This window comes from Electrona antarctica (assembly GCF_951216825.1).
Source record: "Electrona antarctica genome assembly, contig: scaffold_211, whole genome shotgun sequence".
Taxonomy (NCBI): Eukaryota; Metazoa; Chordata; class Actinopteri; order Myctophiformes; family Myctophidae; genus Electrona; species Electrona antarctica.
The window spans coordinates 38531-60139 of NW_027638241.1; the positions used below are offsets into that span (position 1 = coordinate 38531).

The 21609-nt window shown below is 47.5% G+C and overlaps 1 protein-coding gene across 2 annotated transcripts in view; it reads left to right on the plus strand.

Annotated features, from left to right (window-relative positions):
* The window catches only part of cop1 (COP1 E3 ubiquitin ligase), a 62510-nt gene that overhangs the window by 22759 nt on the left and 18142 nt on the right, over window positions 1-21609 (plus strand). The window contains exons 8-14 of one of the 2 annotated variants that reach the window (XM_079531117.1): window positions 503-562; window positions 3045-3124; window positions 8891-8960; window positions 10994-11111; window positions 11878-12013; window positions 15043-15186; window positions 16230-16338. In XM_079531117.1, the coding sequence (XP_079387243.1) occupies window positions 503-562; window positions 3045-3124; window positions 8891-8960; window positions 10994-11111; window positions 11878-12013; window positions 15043-15186; window positions 16230-16338 (717 nt within the window). The remainder of the gene's footprint in view (window positions 1-502; window positions 563-3044; window positions 3125-8890; window positions 8961-10993; window positions 11112-11877; window positions 12014-15042; window positions 15187-16229; window positions 16339-21609) is intronic. The other variant, XM_079531118.1, reaches the window with a different exon arrangement.

Below are 21609 nucleotides of genomic sequence, written 5' to 3' on the forward strand. Positions count from 1 at the left end.
GATGACTAAGACTAAATATGTTGACAATTTCGTCAACAGATAAAAACTAGACTAAAATGTTAGGAAGGGACTAGTGGACAAGAGATCCAGTACAAGTAAAAGACAAGTCATTTTACACTTGGTTGCATGCTGAAAATAGCAGATTTACAAGCTCACAACGTGTCGCGCTGCCATGTTCAGCAAGTATAAAATCAGCCATTATGACGGCATCAAGGCCCACCAAAACACATTTTAGTCGACTAAATCACATACACGACTGACACTAATACATTCCAGGTGACTAAAATGTGACTAAAACTAAGTGAAAACTATTCAAGAGACTATGACTAAAACTAAAATAGAAACTGTATACAACAACACTTCGCCCCTCCGGGCCTTAACTTCTAGGCTTAGTATGGTCATCATGACAGAACAGCGCGTGTGCTAACCTCTGCTAGTGTGTGTTTATGAACGGGCAGGCCTGTTTATTTAAATGTCTGTCTCTCTGTAATTCCATCGTCAGCAACTGGAACAGCTGCAGAAGGAGCTCAACTTCCTTGAAGAGGACATCAAACGTGTCGAGGTACACACACACACACACACACACACAGACACGTGCGCGCACACACACGCACACACGGAGGCACTAATTATGCAAATTGAGGATGTTGTATGAATGAAACAATATAAATGCATCACATGTACCTGCATTCTTACTTACCGTACTAACAATCTGTCTTAGTTTCTGTTATCCTCAATTTGAGTTGACATTCCAATCTGTTTACTTTGTGTATCATATCTATGCTCACCCATGTTGTGTATCATATCTATGCTCACCCATGTTGTGTATCATATCTATGCTCACCCATGTTGTGTATCATATCTATGCTCACCCATGTTGTGTATCATATCTATGCTCACCCATGTTGTGTATCATATCTATGCTCACCCATGTTGTGTATCATATCTATGCTCACCCATGTTGTGTATCATATCTATGCTCACCCATGTTGTGTATCATATCTATGCTCACCCATGTTGTGCACCCAAAAAAGGTCCTTCCTGATCACAGGATGTTTGCCTATTTATCCCATTCTGGACGGGAACCCGTTTTGGTGTTTTAACTAAGCATTATGTTATACTTTAGCTATTGAAAAATAGCAGATCTACGGGGGTGCATACTTAGTTTAGACTAGTCATTGGTTAGACATGGGTTAAGGTTAGGTTTAGGTGTTGTTTGGCTTTGCTCTTTGTCATGCCGGCGATGTTCAGGCCACTCATGGTCAGTTTACTAAAAGAGTGCTTGGCATTAATCAATGGCAGATGGTCCACCCATGGACCAATACCTGCAGCAGCAGGGAGCGCGCTACACCTAACCATGTTTTTAACTCAAGTATTTGCTTCCGGGGGGTCACTGGAACAACATATTTTCAGATGGGGGGTCGGCGGCCAATTACATATATTCTTGGGGGTCCTTGACATGAAAATGTTTGAGAACGAAACGTAGGTTTTTCAGAAAACTGACATTTGTAGAATCGAGCTCAGGTCTAAATGGGTTAATGACCGTCGGACCTTTGGTGTACCGTGTGTCGGAACTAAAGCCTGTACCCCAGGCCCGTCTAACTCTAACCCTGTACCCCAGGCCCGTCTAACTCTAACCCTGTACCCCAGGCCCGTCTAACTCTAACCCTGTACCCCAGGCCCGTCTAACTCTAACCCTGTACCCCAGGCCCATGACCTGTCTAACCCTGTACCCCAGGCCCATGACCTGTCTAACCCTGTACCCCAGGCCCGTCTAACTCTAACCCTGTACCCCAGGCCCGTCTAACTCTAACCCTGTACCCCAGGCCCGTCTAACTCTAACCCTGTACCCCAGGCCCGTCTAACTCTAACCCTGTACCCCAGGCCCGTCTAACTCTAACCCTGTACCCCAGGCCCATGACCTGTCTAACCCTAAAGCCTGTACCCCAGGCCCTTGACCTGTCTAACCCTGTACCCCAGGCCCTTGACCTGTCTAACCCTGTACCCCAGGCCTGTCTAACTCTAACCCTGTACCCCAGGCCTGTCTAACTCTAACCCTGTACCCCAGGCCCATGACCTGTCTAACCCTAAAGCCTGTACCCCAGGCCCTTGACCTGTCTAACCCTGTACCCCAGGCCCGTCTAACTCTAACCCTGTACCCCAGGCCCGTCTAACTCTAACCCTGTACCCCAGGCCCATGACCTGTCTAACCCTGTACCCCAGGCCCATGACCTGTCTAACCCTGTACCCCAGGCCCGTCTAACTCTAACCCTGTACCCCAGGCCCGTCTAACTCTAACCCTGTACCCCAGGCCCATGACCTGTCTAACCCTGTACCCCAGGCCCGTCTAACTCTAACCCTGTACCCCAGGCCCATGACCTGTCTAACCCTGTACCCCAGGCCCGTCTAACTCTAACCCTGTACCCCAGGCCCATGACCTGTCTAACCCTGTACCCCAGGCCCGTCTAACTCTAACCCTGTACCCCAGGCCCTTGACCTGTCTAACCCTGTACCCCAGGCCCATGACCTGTCTAACCCTGTACCCCAGGCCCATGACCTGTCTAACCCTGTACCCCAGGCCCGTCTAACTCTAACCCTGTACCCCAGGCCCATGACCTGTCTAACCCTGTACCCCAGGCCCATGACCTGTCTAACCCTGTACCCCAGGCCCGTCTAACTCTAACCCTGTACCCCAGGCCCGTCTAACTCTAACCCTGTACCCCAGGCCCGTCTAACTCTAACCCTGTACTCCAGGCCCATGACCTGTCTAACCCTGTACCCCAGGCCCGTCTAACTCTAACCCTGTACCCCAGGCCCATGACCTGTCTAACCCTGTACCCCAGGCCCATGACCTGTCTAACCCTGTACCCCAGGCCCATGAACTGGCTAACCCTGTTTTGTTTCCCTGTAAACTAACTGTCTAACCCTGTTATATTTGTTTCCCTGTAAACTAACTGTCTAACCCTGTTATATTTGTTTCCCTGTAAACTAATATGCATTTGTGGATTGTAAATAAAGACCTAAAATGTGTGTGTGTTCCCCAGGAGATGAGTGGTCTGTACTCGCCACTGATGGAGGCGGAGTGTACGGTGCCTAATGTGGAGGCTCCCTCACCTGCACCCAGGTACACACTCACTACACGCATACACCTGCACCCAGGTACACACTCACTACACACCTATACACCTGCACCCAGGTACACACTCACTACACGCATACACCTGCACCCAGGTACACACTCACTACACGCATACACCTGCACCCAGGTACACACTCACTACACACCTATACACCTGCCCCCAGGTACACACTCACTACACACCTATACACCTGCACCCAGGTACACACTCACTACACACCTATACACCTGCACCCAGGTACACACTCACTACACACCTATACACCTGCCCCCAGGTACACACTCACTACACACCTATACACCTGCACCCAGGTACACACTCACTACACACCTATACACCTGCACCCAGGTACACACTCACTACACACCTATACACCTGCACCCAGGTACACACTCACTACACACCTATACACCTGCACCCAGGTACTGACTCACTACACACCTATACACCTGCACCCAGGTACACACTCACTACACACCTATACACCTGCACCCAGGTACTGACTCACTACACACCTATACACCTGCACCCAGGTACACACTCACTACACACCTATACACCTGCACCCAGGTACACACTCACTACACACCTATACACCTGCACCCAGGTACACACTCACTACACACCTATAGACCTGCACCCAGGTACACACTCACTACACACCTATACACCTGCACCCAGGTACACACTCACTACACACCTATACACCTGCACCCAGGTACACACTCACTACACACCTATAGACCTGCACCCAGGTACACACTCACTACACACCTATACACCTGCACCCAGGTACACACTCACTACACACCTATACACCTGCACCCAGGTACACACTCACTACACACCTATAGACCTGCACCCAGGTACACACTCACTACACACCTATACACCTGCACCCAGGTACACACTCACTACACACCTATACACCTGCACCCAGGTACACACTCACTACACACCTATACACCTGCACCCAGGTACACACTCACTACACACCTATAGACCTGCACCCAGGTACACACTCACTACACACCTATACACCTGCACCCAGGTACTGACTCACTACACACCTATACACCTGCACCCAGGTACACACTCACTACACACCTATACACCTGCACCCAGGTACACACTCACTACACACCTATAGACCTGCACCCAGGTACACACTCACTACACACCTATACACCTGCACCCAGGTACACACTCACTATACACCTATACACCTGCACCCAGGTACTGACTCACTACACACACACCTATACACCTGCACCCAGGTACACACTCACTACACACCTATACACCTGCGCCCAGGTACACACTCACTACACACCTATACACCTGCGCCCAGGTACACACTCACTACACACCTATACACCTGCACCCAGGTACACACTCACTACACACCTATACACCTGCACCCAGGTACACACTCACTACACACCTATACACCTGCACCCAGGTACACACTCACTACACACCTATACACCTGCACCCAGGTACACACTCACTACACACCTATACACCTGCACCCAGGTACACACTCACTACACACCTATACACCTGCACCCAGGTACACACTCACTACACACCTATACACCTGCACCCAGGTACACACTCACTACACACCTATACACCTGCACCCAGGTACACACTCACTACACACACACCTATACACCTGCACCCAGGTACACACTCACTACACACCTATACACCTGCACCCAGGTACACACTCACTACACACCTATACACCTGCACCCAGGTACACACTCACTACACACCTATACACCTGCCCCCAGGTACACACTCACTACACACCTATACACCTGCACCCAGGTACACACTCACTACACACCTATACACCTGCACCCAGGTACTGACTCACTACACACCTATACACCTGCACCCAGGTACACACTCACTACACACCTATAGACCTGCACCCAGGTACACACTCACTACACACCTATACACCTGCACCCAGGTACACACTCACTACACACCTATACACCTGCACCCAGGTACACACTCACTACACACCTATACACCTGCACCCAGGTACACACTCACTACACACACACCTATACACCTGCACCCAGGTACACACTCACTACACACCTATACACCTGCACCCAGGTACTGACTCACTACACACCTATACACCTGCACCCAGGTACACACTCACTACACACCTATACACCTGCCCCCAGGTACACACTCACTACACACCTATACACCTGCACCCAGGTACACACTCACTACACACACACCTATACACCTGCACCCAGGTACACACTCACTACACACCTATACACCTGCACCCAGGTACACACTCACTACACACCTATACACCTGCACCCAGGTACACACTCACTACACACCTATACACCTGCACCCAGGTACACACTCACTACACACCTATACACCTGCACCCAGGTACACACTCACTACACACCTATACACCTGCCCCCAGGTACACACTCACTACACACCTATACACCTGCACCCAGGTACACACTCACTACACACCTATACACCTGCACCCAGGTACTGACTCACTACACACCTATACACCTGCACCCAGGTACACACTCACTACACACCTATACACCTGCACCCAGGTACACACTCACTACACACCTATACACCTGCACCCAGGTACACACTCACTACACACCTATACACCTGCACCCAGGTACACACTCACTACACACCTATACACCTGCACCCAGGTACTGACTCACTACACACCTATACACCTGCACCCAGGTACACACTCACTACACACCTATACACCTGCACCCAGGTACACACTCACTACACACCTATACACCTGCACCCAGGTACACACTCACTACACACCTATACACCTGCCCCCAGGTACACACTCACTACACACCTATACACCTGCACCCAGGTACACACTCACTACACACCTATACACCTGCACCCAGGTACACACTCACTACACACCTATACACCTGCACCCAGGTACACACTCACTACACACCTATACACCTGCACCCAGGTACACACTCACTACACACCTATACACCTGCACCCAGGTACACACTCACTACACACCTAGACACCTGCACCCAGGTACACACTCACTACACACCTATACACCTGCACCCAGGTACACACTCACTACACACCTATACACCTGCACCCAGGTACACACTCACTACACACCTATACACCTGCACCCAGGTACTGACTCACTACACACCTATACACCTGCCCCCAGGTACACACTCACTACACACACACCTATACACCTGCACCCAGGTACACACTCACTACACACACACCTATACACCTGCACCCAGGTACACACTCACTACACACCTATACACCTGCACCCAGGTACACACTCACTACACACCTATACACCTGCACCCAGGTACACACTCACTACACACCTATACACCTGCACCCAGGTACACACTCACTACACACCTATACACCTGCACCCAGGTACACACTCACTACACACCTATACACCTGCACCCAGGTACACACTCACTACACACCTAGACACCTGCACCCAGGTACACACTCACTACACACCTATACACCTGCACCCAGGTACACACTCACTACACACCTATACACCTGCACCCAGGTACACACTCACTACACACCTATACACCTGCACCCAGGTACTGACTCACTACACACCTATACACCTGCACCCAGGTACACACTCACTACACACCTATACACCTGCACCCAGGTACTGACTCACTACACACCTATACACCTGCACCCAGGTACTGACTCACTACACACCTATACACCTGCACCCAGGTACTGACTCACTACACACCTATACACCTGCACCCAGGTACACACTCACTACACACCTATACACCTGCACCCAGGTACACACTCACTACACACCTATACACCTGCACCCAGGTACTGACTCACTACACACCTATACACCTGCACCCAGGTACTGACTCACTACACACCTATACACCTGCACCCAGGTACACACTCACTACACACCTATACACCTGCACCCAGGTACACACTCACTACACACCTATACACCTGCACCCAGGTACACACTCACTACACACCTATACACCTGCACCCAGGTACACACTCACTACACACCTATACACCTGCACCCAGGTACACACTCACTACACACCTATACACCTGCACCCAGGTACTGACTCACTACACACCTATACACCTGCACCCAGGTACACACTCACTACACACCTATACACCTGCACCCAGGTACTGACTCACTACACACCTATACACCTGCACCCAGGTACACACTCACTACACACCTATACACCTGCACCCAGGTACACACTCACTACACACCTATACACCTGCACCCAGGTACACACTCACTACACACCTATACACCTGCACCCAGGTACTGACTCACTACACACCTATACACCTGCACCCAGGTACTGACTCACTACACACCTATACACCTGCCCCCAGGTACACACTCACTACACACCTATACACCTGCACCCAGGTACACACTCACTACACACCTATACACCTGCACCCAGGTACACACTCACTACACACCTATACACCTGCACCCAGGTACACACTCACTACACACCTATACACCTGCACCCAGGTACTGACTCACTACACACCTATACACCTGCACCCAGGTACACACTCACTACACACCTATACACCTGCACCCAGGTACACACTCACTACACACCTATACACCTGCACCCAGGTACTGACTCACTACACACCTATACACCTGCACCCAGGTACACACTCACTACACACCTATACACCTGCACCCAGGTACACACTCACTACACACCTATACACCTGCACCCAGCTACACACTCACTACACACCTATACACCTGCACCCAGGTACTGACTCACTACACACCTATACACCTGCACCCAGGTACACACTCTCTACACACCTATACACCTGCACCCAGGTACACACTCACTACACACCTATACACCTGCACCCAGGTACACACTCACTACCAGTGTTAATGTGGAGGCTCCCTCACCTGCCCCCAGGTACACACTCACTACCAGTGTTGAACTAAGGCGATAGTCGACTACCTTTTTTCACTGACTAAAACTAAATGGAAACTAAATGAAAACTGACACCGGGGCTCCACCGGGCGCGTCAGCATCGCGTCTCCATCAGGGAATGTTCCCTTTTTAATCAATGAAGGGTGGCTCCACTGCCTGCGTTGCATTGCGTGACTGCATTAAAATTGCCCCGGTTCGTTTTTTGACGCACGCGACGGAGACGCAACGCGTCCGGTGGAGCCCCGGCTTAAGCTATGGTGACTAAAACTAAGACTAAATATATTGACAATTTCGTCAACAAATAAAAACTAGACTAAAATGTTAGGAAGGAACTAGTGGACCAAGAGATCCAGTCTGTGTCATTTTACACTTGGTTGCATTCTGAAAATAGGGGAGGTGGACGCTTTTCAGACAGGGCATTAGTCCGACATTCATCCGCATGTTGGACTAGCGTCTGCTCCCGTGCTTGCGGTTATGGTGAGGTTAGGAGATGAGGTGGTTTGTCATTTGTCGGACCAATGACTAGTCTGAACTACGTAGCCGATCTACAAGCTCACTAGATCGGCTATTTTCAGCGTGTGTAAAAAACATCCATTACCACCACGGCATCAAGGCCCGCCAAAACACATTTTACAGATGTACAGTACTTACAGTATGCTTTTTTCTCTTCTCTTTGATGAGCAGCAGCAGCAGTATTTTGGACGTGGACTACAGCCAGCCTCCAGGCTTCGGAGGGACGTCCCAGGTCACTCAGGTAACGGAACACGCTCTCTTATTTCTCTCATTTATATATACGTATATCTCTCACATCGTTGCTGTCGGGCAGAATATATCCTCCTATAGCCATTATTCTGACTTTTTACATTTTAGGGTAAAAGACAGACATAGTACAACATTAACCCATTTTAAACATGTTATAATTTAGCTATTGAAAAAGCAGATCTACAAGCTCATAGCACGCCACCGAGTGGCGCGCTACGAGCTTGTAGGTCTGCTATTTTTGAAAAATCGTGAAAATGTGGCACAAATCTTTGAATATATATATTTCAGAGCAAACATTTCTAACTAAAATATTGGTTTCTGGGGGGTCCCTGCCTGGAACTACATATTTTGAGATGGGGGTCCGTGGCCCAATAGAGATAATTCTGGGGGTCCTTGACATGAAAAAGGTTGAGCACCACTGACATAGAAACATGGGTTTTTCAGAAAAAAATTAAGATTTAAGAAGCCTTTTTTTTTTAATCGACCTCAGTCCAAAATTGGTTAATGTATTTGTACGTTTCCCAGCAGGGTAAAAGACAGACATGGTACAACATGAATGTATTTGTACGTTTCCCAGCAGGGTAAAACATAGATATTATAAGAAATAGATGCCTCATTTGCCGCTGCAGTTCATTGGAGCGACGTGTATCCCAATGAAGGCGGAAGTGCAGTGCTGAGGCTTTTTTTTTTTTTTTTAACAAATCTTTATAACAGTCATGACAATATACATTACAAAACAAGACAAACAAACAAACACAAACAACAAAGTTATTAACAATACAACATCAGAGCCAGGGGGGATTAGATTACTAACAGAAAACATTAGAGTGAACACAAAGCAACAGTTCTCCGCAGCTTTCTTATTTAGAAGTGCTGAAGGCATTTGCTGAAGGCGACTGCGTCGCTGCCTAAGTGACGTCACTCATGAGTCATGTGACTCCTCCATGTCTCTCGCTGTCACTCAAGTGACTACTGGCCAATCACAGCGCGTCTTTTCCGGGACTTATGTTACGCACGCGGAAGCTTGTCAAGCTTCCGCTAATGCTTTGCAAGGAATGTCGGGAAAATAGTGCCTTCAATGGTGACACGCACCTCAGAGCCGGAAAGCTTGTCTATGTATATATGTCTATGGGGTAAAAGGCAGACGTGGTACAACATGAATGTATTTGTACGTTTCCCAGCAGGGTAAAAGGCAGACGTGGTACAACATGAATGTATTTGTACGTTTCCCAGCAGGTTAAAAGACAGACGTAGTACAACATGAATGTATTTGTACGTTTCCCAGCAGGGTAAAAGGCAGACGTGGTACAACATGAATGTATCTGTACGTTTCCCAGCAGGGTAAAAGACAGACGTGGTACAACATGAATGTATTTGTACGTTTCCCAGCAGGGTAAAAGACAGACGTAGTACAACATGAATGTATTTGTACGTTTCCCAGCAGGGTAAAAGACAGACGTAGTACAACATGAATGTATCTGTACGTTTCCCAGCAGGGTAAAAGACAGACGTGGTACAACATGAATGTATTTGTACGTTTCCCAGCAGGGTAAAAGACAGACAACATGAATGTATTTGTACGTTTCCCAGCAGGGTAAAGGCAGACCTAGTACAACATGAATGTATTTGTACGTTTCCCAGCAGGGTAAAAGACAGACAACATGAATGTATTTGTACGTTTCCCAGCAGGGTAAAAGACAGACAACATGAATGTATTTGTACGTTTCCCAGCAGGGTAAAAGACAGACAACATGAGTGTATCTGTACGTTTCCCAGCAGGGTAAAAGACAGACAACATGAGTGTATCTGTACGTTTCCCAGCAGGGTAAAAGGCAGACGTGGTACAACATGAATGTATCTATGTTTCCCAGCAGGGTAAAAGGCAGACGTGGTACAACATGAGTGTATCTGTACGTTTCCCAGCAGGGTAAAAGGCAGACGTGGTACAACATGAATGTATCTATGTTTCCCAGCAGGGTAAAAGGCAGACCTGGTACAACATGAATGTATTTGTACGTTTCCCAGCAGGGTAAAAGGCAGACGTGGTACAACAGCACGCTGGCGTCGCGGCGGAAGAGGCTGACGGCCCACTTCGAGGACCTGGAGCAGTGCTACTTCTCCAACAGAATGTCTCGCATCACGGGTACGGAAACGCTCGCCAAAAAACACAAGCTTGTGGCGGGGCTTGCTTGTACATCTGCTATTCTCACAATATGTTATCTGTGGGACCGAGTCGAGCTAAATACCTCCCCCAGAGTTAGTGTCGAAGTGTCCTTGAGAAAGACACTGAACCCCTAATTGCTCCTGATGTGCTGGTTGGTGCCTTGCATGGTTTCCGCCACCATCGGTGTATGAATGTGTGTGTGAATGGGTGAATGTGATGCACAATCTATGTAAAAGCGCCTTGGATAAAGGCGCTATTTAAATGCACCATTTACAATATGAAAGGTGCTATACAAATGAAGTTTTATTATTATTATTAAATGTAATGCCTCAACACCCACAATCCAAGTTCTTATCAGGATAGGGGGTAGTCTCGCGTAGCCAGACTCCACAATGTCCGAATGCTATATAGAGTCTGGAACTACACCTCCCGAAATCCGAGTAAGGAAGCTGCCATTTCTGTTCACGAAAATATATTTTAAAATATCTTTAGAGCATTTTCTTTCTCTTCTTTTTTCCCCATTTCTGCTAAGTAGCAAGATATATATGCTTAGATGATTTCTATTTATATTAGCATAAATGTGCACGACTCTAAAGACGAAAGGGCAGTAGGGAGGAGGCTTCACTTCCGCTTGATATTTTACTCATGATTTTGGGGGGTCCCAGCCTGAAAAGGTTGAGGACCCCTGCTCTCTAGTGCATCACCATGTGTTCTAACTGCCTGTGTTCTGTGTGTCTCCATGCAGATGAAGGCAGGAACCTCAACCAGCTGGATGACTTCATGGAGTGTCTGTCCAAGTTCACGCGCTACAACTCTGTCCGACCGCTGGCCACCCTCTCCTACGCCAGTGACCTGTACAACGGCTCCAGTATCGTCTCCAGGTGCGTGTGTGTGTGTGTGTGTGTGTGTGTGTGTGTGTGTGTGTGTGTGTGTGTGTGTGTGTGTGTGTGTGTGTGTGTGTGTGTGTGTGTGTGTGTGTGTGTGTGTGTGTGTGTGTGTGTGTGTGTGTGTGTGTGTGTGTGTGTGTGTGTGTGTGTGTGTGTGTGTGTGTGTGTGTGTGTGTGTGTGTGTGCGCGTGTGTGCGTGCAACCGCTGCCCAGCCTCTCCTATGCCAGTGACCTGTACAACGGCTCCAGTATCGTCTCCAGGTGTGTGTGTGTGTGTGTGTGTGTGTGTGTGCGTGTGCGTGCAACCGCTGCCCACCCTCTCCTATGCCAGTGACCTGTACAATGGCTCCAGTATCGTCTCCTGGTATTTGCTCAACACATGTTCATCTTTTAAAACGCTGTTCTGAAAACACATCTGTTCATGAAACCCTTCCCCTAGATCACCTCATCATCTCATTTCGCCATTTGTTGATTCTTCATATCGATGAGTCAACCCTGAACCCGCCCGGGATCATTTGCAGACTCGCTCCCAATCCTCCGCCGTAGAGTAATACAATCTTCCCCCGTAGAGTAATACAATCACATAGAAAAACATCACAATACATCGGAAGATCAGGAAAAGAAAAACAAAAGGTATTCATGTAAATTACATAGGTTTACAAATAAAATGCTAAAACAAATTTCAAAATCTAAAAACAGTTATATATTGTGGAGGTCTGTGTGCTCACCAAGGTTTTAAAACGATGCAAGGGTACCAATGTGGTCCATTTTAATGTCCTAGGAGGTCGTAGGTCGTTCCATGCATCAGGGCCACAGAAGCTAAAGGCAGATTTAAAGTTCAGAGTTAACTTTTGGTAAACTTGAATTTGGGGAAATGACTTCAGAGTCCCATTTCAGGAAAGATGAGATGTATTTTAGGACAATCTCCAAGCATGGCTTTATATAAGAACAGGTGCCAACGCAGTTCTCATCTCTCTGTCAGGGAGGACCATATCAGACTTATTACCCCATTTTGGGCAGGAACCCCTTTTGGTGTTTTAAAGCATTGTTATAGTTATAGCTATTGAAAAATAGTGCCGCGCTATAAACTTGTAGGTCTGCTATTTTTGAAAAATCGTGAAAATGTGGCGCAAATCTTTCAATATATTTTCTTTCAGCGTGTTTTTAACTCAAATCTTTGCTTCTGGGGAGGTTCCTGGAACAACATATTTTCAGATGGGGGTCGGTGGCCAATTACATATATTTTTGGGCGTCCTTGACATGAAATATTGAGCACCACTGATATAGAAACATGAGGTTTTTCAGAAAACTGTCATGATTTAGAAGACGTTTGTAGAATCTTTTCTCAGGTCAAAATGGGTTTAATAAATAAAGTTCTTCCACCACAAATCAGTCCATGCCAGACTGATGTCGGTCTCATGTCATGTCCAGGATTAATGAGGATTAACACATTTAGACCTGAGGACGATTCTACAAATGTCGTCTAAATCTTGACAGTTTTCTGAAAATCCCTATGTTTCTATGTCAGTGGTTCTCAACCGTTCTCATGTAAAGGACCTCCAGAATTATCTGTATTTGGCCGTGGACTCCCATCTGAAAATATGTTGTTCCAGGGACCCCCTCCCAGAAGCAAAGATTTGAGTTAAAAACGTTCCTTCCATTTTCGCTATTTTTCAAAAATAGCAGAACTACAAGCTTGTAGGTCTGCTATTTTTCAATAGCTAAAGTATAACATAATGCTTAAAACACCAAAAGGGGTTCCCGTCCAGAATGGATTATAATAAAACGCAACAATATGCAGTCTGGGGAGTGTTTGGACGGCATCGTGCGCCACGACGGAGCCAAGCTGCAGTCTTCATTTCACAACAACATGCCGTCGTCTTGATTGCAGTAGCATGGCTGTCATTAGATCAGTGGTTCTCAACCCGTGGTCCGGGGACCACCGGGGGTCCTTGAGGCTGGTTGCAACCAAATGGACCCTTATAGATCTTTAACTCTTGAGAGCGTAAAATGGTTTCGTGTGACGCTCTCAAGAGTTAAATAAAAAAAATAGAGAATTTGGAGAATTGTTATTTTGATCGTTTGCCAACAGCATGGAATTGTGGACAAAATGTCATCCAACGACAACAAAATATTCTTTCGTTTTGGGTCTGAGAGGCTAAATGTCATCAAATGGTGGTCTGTGTGGATCAAATGGTGGTCTGTGTGGATCAAATGGTGGTCTGTGTGGATCAAATGGTGGTCTGTGTGGATCAAATGGTGGTCTGTGTGGATCACATGGGTCTGAGAGGCTAAATGTCATCCAACGACAACAAAATATTCTTTCGTTTTGGGTCTGAGAGGCTAAATGTCATCAAATGGTGGTCTGTGTGGATCAAATGGTGGTCTGTGTGGATCAAATGGTGGTCTGTGTGGATCAAATGGTGGTCTGTGTGGATCAAATGGTGGTCTGTGTGGATCACATGGTGGTCTGTGTGGATCAAATGGTGGTCTGTGTGGATCACATGGGTCTGAGAGGCTAAATGTCATCTTGGGGGTCCCTGTGGATCAAATGCTGAATTAATTATGGGCCTTGATATTAAAATAAGGTTGAAAACCACTGCATTAGATGCCAGAGAACCAACAGCAAGCATGTATCAGTTGTGACCACTAGAGGGGGCACTTGGCCTTGTTTTCCTCCCAATGTAACAGAGGGTAAACCTGTGATGAGGGGGAGGGAACACCAGAATCCTTGTTTAATGTTTAGACCTCAAAGAATTGGTTCAAAATAAAATAGAGCATTAACCCATTTTGACCTGAGATCAGATTATAAAAATGTTTTCTACATCCTGACAGTTTTCTGAAAAAGCTATGTTTCTATGTCAGTCGTTCTTCGATTAAAAAAAAATAGCAGACCTACAAGCTCGTAGCGCGCCACTCGGACGAGAGCTTGTAGATCTGCTAAAGCATAACATGATGCTAACACCAAAAGGGGTTCCCGCCCAGAATTGGTTAATGATTTGACATTTGTCTCTGTGTTTCAGTATTGAGTTCGACCGAGACTGTGACTATTTTGCCATCGCTGGCGTAACCAAGAAGATCAAGGTGTTTGAGTACGGTACGGTGATCCAGGACGCTGTGGACATCCACTACCCGGTCAACGAGATGACCTGCAACTCCAAAATCAGGTACGTGAAGAAGGCTCTGCTCGTCTCTCCTTACAGGCCAGTCCTCCTGCTTCATCTGTCTCTCAGCTAGGGGGTCCTTCTCTCCTCACAGGCCAGTCCACACCAACAGACAATTTACAATGTAGGCATTTAGCAGACGCTCTTAATCCAGAGCGACTTACATTAAGCAAGAACAAAAAGCATGGCAATACATCACATATATAAAAAGTATTTATCATGAAATATGCCTGTACACCGCACCGCCCCCAATACAAAATTACCGCTACAATAACCTAATTTCCATTTTCCAGCCATTTTTCATTTTATTTTTTAAATCTATTCTGGGGACCCCCAAAATATTTTGGGGGGCCCCAGGTTGAGAACCCCTGGACTACATCCGAGTGGAATAGTAAGAGAGTGGCGACATGCTTTGATCTCGCCGCAAAGCGCGTGCCTATGGGCTATAGTTCCAAACATTGGAACTATCCCATTGAGATAGAATGAGCACTTCCGCATTCCATTGTTACAATGGGAGTCAATGCTAGTGTCGCCACTCTCTTACTATATCACTCGGGTCTACATAACATTCTATCTAAACCATTTTGGGCGGGAAACCCCTTTTGGTGTTTTAAGCATTATGTTATGCTTTAGCTTTTGAAAAATAGCAGATCTACAAGCTCATAGCACGGCACCGAGTGCCGCGCTACGAGCTTGTAGATCTGCTATCTTTTGAAAAATTGTGAACATGTGGTGCAAATCTTTGAATATTCTTTCAGAGCGAACGTTTTTAACTCAAATCTTTCCTTATGGTGGGGTTACTGGAACTACATATTTTCAGATGGGGGTCGGCGGCCAATTACATATAATTTTTGGGGTCCTTGACATGAACATGTTTGAGAACCACTGATACAGAAACATGGGTTTTTCTGAAAACTGTCAGCATGTAGAATGGAACTCAGGTCAAAATGGGCTAAATTACATGTTAGCCTTTGCATAAGAAGCTGCACTTTGAAGACGTGAACTCATCCCCAGCCTTGTTGTGGTTTTATCTTACTGTTGAGCAGCTGTATCAGCTGGAGCAGTTACCACAAGAACCTGTTGGCCAGCAGTGACTACGAGGGAACGGTCATCCTGTGGGACGGCTTCACCGGCCAGCGCTCCAAGGTGTACCAGGTATGACCTGCAGCCTGTCACCAATACTATAGGTGTACCAGGTAGGACCTGCAGCCTGTCACCATTACTATAGGTGAACCAGGTAAGACCTGCAGCCTGTCACCATTACTATAGGTGTACCAGGTAAGACCTGCAGCCTGTCACCAATACTATAGGTGTACCAGGTACGACCTGCAGCCTGGCACCATTACTATAGGTGTACCAGGTATGACCTGCAGCCTGTCACCATTACTATAGGTGTACCAGGTATGACCTGCAGCCTGGCACAATTACTATAGGTGTACCAGGTATGACCTGCAGCCTGGCACCATTACTATAGGTGTACCAGGTAGGACCTGCAGCCTGTCACCATTACTATAGGTGTACCAGGTAAGACCTGCAGCCTGGCACCATTACTATAGGTGTACCAGGTAAGACCTGCAGCCTGGCACCATTACTATAGGTGTACCAGGTAGGACCTGCAGCCTGGCACCATTACTATAGGTGTACCAGGTATGACCTGCAGCCTGTCACCATTACTATAGGTGTACCAGGTAAGACCTGCAGCCTGGCACCATTACTATAGGTGTACCAGGTAAGACCTCCAGCCTGGCACCATTACTATAGGTGTACCAGGTAAGACCTGCAGCCTGTCACCATTACTATAGGTGTACCAGGTAGGACCTGCAGCCTGTCACCATTACTATAGGTGTACCAGGTAAGACCTCCAGCCTGGCACCATTACTATAGGTGTACCAGGTAAGACCTGCAGCCTGGCACCATTACTATAGGTGTACCAGGTAAGACCTGCAGCCTGGCACCATTACTATAGGTGTACCAGGTAAGACCTCCAGCCTGGCACCATTACTATAGGTGTACCAGGTAAGACCTCCAGCCTGGCACCATTACTATAGGTGTACCAGGTAAGACCTGCAGCCTGTCACCATTACTATAGGTGTACCAGGTAGGACCTGCAGCCTGTTGTCACCATTACTATAGGTGTACCAGGTAAGACCTCCAGCCTGGCACCATTACTATAGGTGTACCAGGTAAGACCTCCAGCCTGGCACCATTACTATAGGTGTACCAGGTAAGACCTGCAGCCTGTCACCATTACTATAGGTGTACCAGGTAAGACCTGCAGCCTGTCACCATTACTATAGGTGTACCAGGTAGGACCTGCAGCCTGTCACCATTACTATAGGTGTACCAGGTAAGACCTCCAGCCTGGCACCATTACTATAGGTGTACCAGGTAAGACCTGCAGCCTGGCACCATTACTATAGGTGTACCAGGTAAGACCTGCAGCCTGGCACCATTACTATAGGTGTACCAGGTAAGACCTCCAGCCTGGCACCATTACTATAGGTGTACCAGGTAAGACCTCCAGCCTGGCACCATTACTATAGGTGTACCAGGTAAGACCTGCAGCCTGTCACCATTACTATAGGTGTACCAGGTAGGACCTGCAGCCTGTCACCATTACTATAGGTGTACCAGGTAAGACCTCCAGCCTGGCACCATTACTATAGGTGTACCAGGTAAGACCTGCAGCCTGGCACCATTACTATAGGTGTACCAGGTAAGACCTGCAGCCTGGCACCATTACTATAGGTGTACCAGGTAAGACCTCCAGCCTGGCACCATTACTATAGGTGTACCAGGTAAGACCTCCAGCCTGGCACCATTACTATAGGTGTACCAGGTAAGACCTGCAGCCTGTCACCATTACTATAGGTGTACCAGGTAGGACCTGCAGCCTGTTGTCACCATTACTATAGGTGTACCAGGTAAGACCTCCAGCCTGGCACCATTACTATAGGTGTACCAGGTAAGACCTCCAGCCTGGCACCATTACTATAGGTGTACCAGGTAAGACCTGCAGCCTGTCACCATTACTATAGGTGTACCAGGTAAGACCTGCAGCCTGTCACCATTACTATAGGTGTACCAGGTAGGACCTGCAGCCTGTCACCATTACTATAGGTGTACCAGGTAAGACCTCCAGCCTGGCACCATTACTATAGGTGTACCAGGTAAGACCTGCAGCCTGGCACCATTACTATAGGTGTACCAGGTAAGACCTGCAGCCTGGCACCATTACTATAGGTGTACCAGGTAAGACCTGCAGCCTGGCACCATTACTATAGGTGTACCAGGTAAGACCTGCAGCCTGGCACCATTACTATAGGTGTACCAGGTAAGACCTCCAGCCTGGCACCATTACTATAGGTGTACCAGGTAAGACCTCCAGCCTGGCACCATTACTATAGGTGTACCAGGTAAGACCTGCAGCCTGTCACCATTACTATAGGTGTACCAGGTAGGACCTGCAGCCTGTTGTCACCATTACTATAGGTGTACCAGGTAAGACCTCCAGCCTGTCACCATTACTATAGGTGTACCAGGTAAGACCTGCAGCCTGTCACCATTACTATAGGTGTACCAGGTAGGACCTGCAGCCTGGCACCATTACTATAGGTGTACCAGGTAAGACCTGCAGCCTGTCACCATTACTATAGGTGTACCAGGTAGGACCTGCAGCCTGTCACCATTACTATAGGTGTACCAGGTAAGACCTCCAGCCTGTCACCATTACTATAGGTGTACCAGGTAGGACCTGCAGCCTGGCACCATTACTATAGGTGTACCAGGTAGGACCTGCAGCCTGTCACCATTACTATAGGTGTACCAGGTAAGACCTGCAGCCTGTCACCATTACTATAGGTGTACCAGGTAGGACCTGCAGCCTGGCACCATTACTATAGGTGTACCAGGTAGGACCTGCAGCCTGTCACCAATACTATAGGTGTACCAGGTAGGACCTGCAGCCTGTTGTCACCATTACTATAGGTGTACCAGGTAAGACCTCCAGCCTGTCACCATTACTATAGGTGTACCAGGTAAGACCTGCAGCCTGTCACCATTACTATAGGTGTACCAGGTAGGACCTGCAGCCTGGCACCATTACTATAGGTGTACCAGGTAAGACCTGCAGCCTGTCACCATTACTATAGGTGTACCAGGTAAGACCTCCAGCCTGGCACCATTACTATAGGTGTACCAGGTAAGACCTGCAGCCTGTCACCATTACTATAGGTGTACCAGGTAGGACCTGCAGCCTGTCACCATTACTATAGGTGTACCAGGTAAGACCTCCAGCCTGTCACCATTACTATAGGTGTACCAGGTAGGACCTGCAGCCTGGCACCATTACTATAGGTGTACCAGGTAGGACCTGCAGCCTGTCACCATTACTATAGGTGTACCAGGTAAGACCTGCAGCCTGTCACCATTACTATAGGTGTACCAGGTAGGACCTGCAGCCTGGCACCATTACTATAGGTGTACCAGGTAGGACCTGCAGCCTGTCACCAATACTATAGGTGTACCAGGTAGGACCTGCAGCCTGTTGTCACCAGTACTACATCATCGCCCCGATCGCAATCAGTGATGTTAACACTCCCAACGCGGATCGCGTATCAATACGTTATCAATGAATCAAACGTCGGGTGCGGATCACGTATCAATACGTTTCAATCACTTTTTTATAGCATACTTTCATTCATCTTTTTACCCACCCGGACAATGAAGATCCATCGCCCTATCATTGCTGCTTAGTCCCGCTCACGTGATCAGAAAAAAAAAAAACCCTCCCCTCCTGAAAACAGGAGGGCGGGCCGCTTTACGTGTAGTAGAAGCCAGTGTAATGGATGCGCCCATGCCGATGTGTGAAAAGAATCACATTTCACCTAACCTCGCCTCACCAGGCTTTCCACCTCGGCTCGGACATTTGATTCCCCCCTCCCCTCCGGTTTCTCCAGGAGGAGGATCTTGCGAGGGGGTACATGCTCTCCTCTGTCTCTCGGAAAAAAACATGATGAACGCTGAACGGAACGCTGCCAGATCGGCATTGCAAATGCATAACATCTGCAACACACATGGACAGATGCATGTTTCCTTCTTCATACTGTAGCGACCAAACGATCCCCGAGCCTACAATACTACGAACTAACCACAGTATCGAGGGGCCGCCACGACAAGACAGTGTTCCGTTGGTGGATCACGTATCGCCATGCAGAGCCGTCATAATCGGAGATCGCTCAGACGTGTGATTGTAACGCTTTTTTATTCATTATAATTGTAGTGATAAGACCGCAATGAACGCGTCGGGGACGTAATCGACCCGGGTGTAATGTATAACGAACTTTTCCGCGACCTAAACCGTGGTGTTGTCATCTGTGGAAGTCATTTTTTCCTTCTCGTCGACATCACAGCCGGGTGACGCTTTTTTTTCCCTCCATCGCCCCCAAGCTGCATGCCCATAGCCTGGCTTGGCCAGCCTCATAGCGGGGATTCACTGAAGATTCTTCCCCGGAGGAAACATCAGTGAACCCTCGCTATGAGTCTGGCCGTGCCAGGCTAGCATGCCCAGGCATGTTCCCCTACACTAGCTTGAAAAACAAAATCAGCTGATGACAACGCGTCTCACCGTTATACTATAGTTCTGAACCGAACGGTGGAATGGGACTTTTTATAGCCGTACGGATCAAGACTTTTGCTGCCCAATGTGCCCATGACCCCCCCCCCCCCAATGTTACTGCGATCAAAACAATGAAAGCAGTGAGATAGATTAGGCGAGGCGGCAATTATCATCAAAAAGAAAGCATAGTTATGAAGGTTTATAGTCAGACATTGACAGGCAGATATAACAATAAACACAATAAATATGCTATACATCCTATACATCGAATGAAAGCCCTGAATGTGTACTTTTACGAGGAAAAGAGTAAACATTGATCCCATGTACAGTTTGTCATAAATTGGATACTGGGTGGATGCACATTGCGCCCACCAGATATAACTGCAGAGAAGACATGGACCCGAACTCAATATTCACAAAATAAGGCCTATAGCGACATATAAATACTATATACCGTATGAAACAGAAGACTCTCTGCTTTCATAAGAAAAAAACTTCTACTGTAGTAATAATAAAAATCACACCCATGTGAAGTGAGTGGTGCAACTCTGACAGAGTTGCACCACTCACTTCACATGGGTGTGATTTTTATTATTACTACAGTAGAAGTTTTTTTCTTATGAAAGCAGAGAGTCTTCTGTTTCATACGGTATATAGTATTTATATGTCGCTATAGGCCTTATTTTGTGAATATTGAGGAGTTCACGTCCATGTCTTCTCTGAAGTTATCTGGTGGGCACAAGCTGCATTCAATAACCAATTACTGTCTAACTGTACATGGGATCAATGTTTACTCTTTTCCTCGTAAA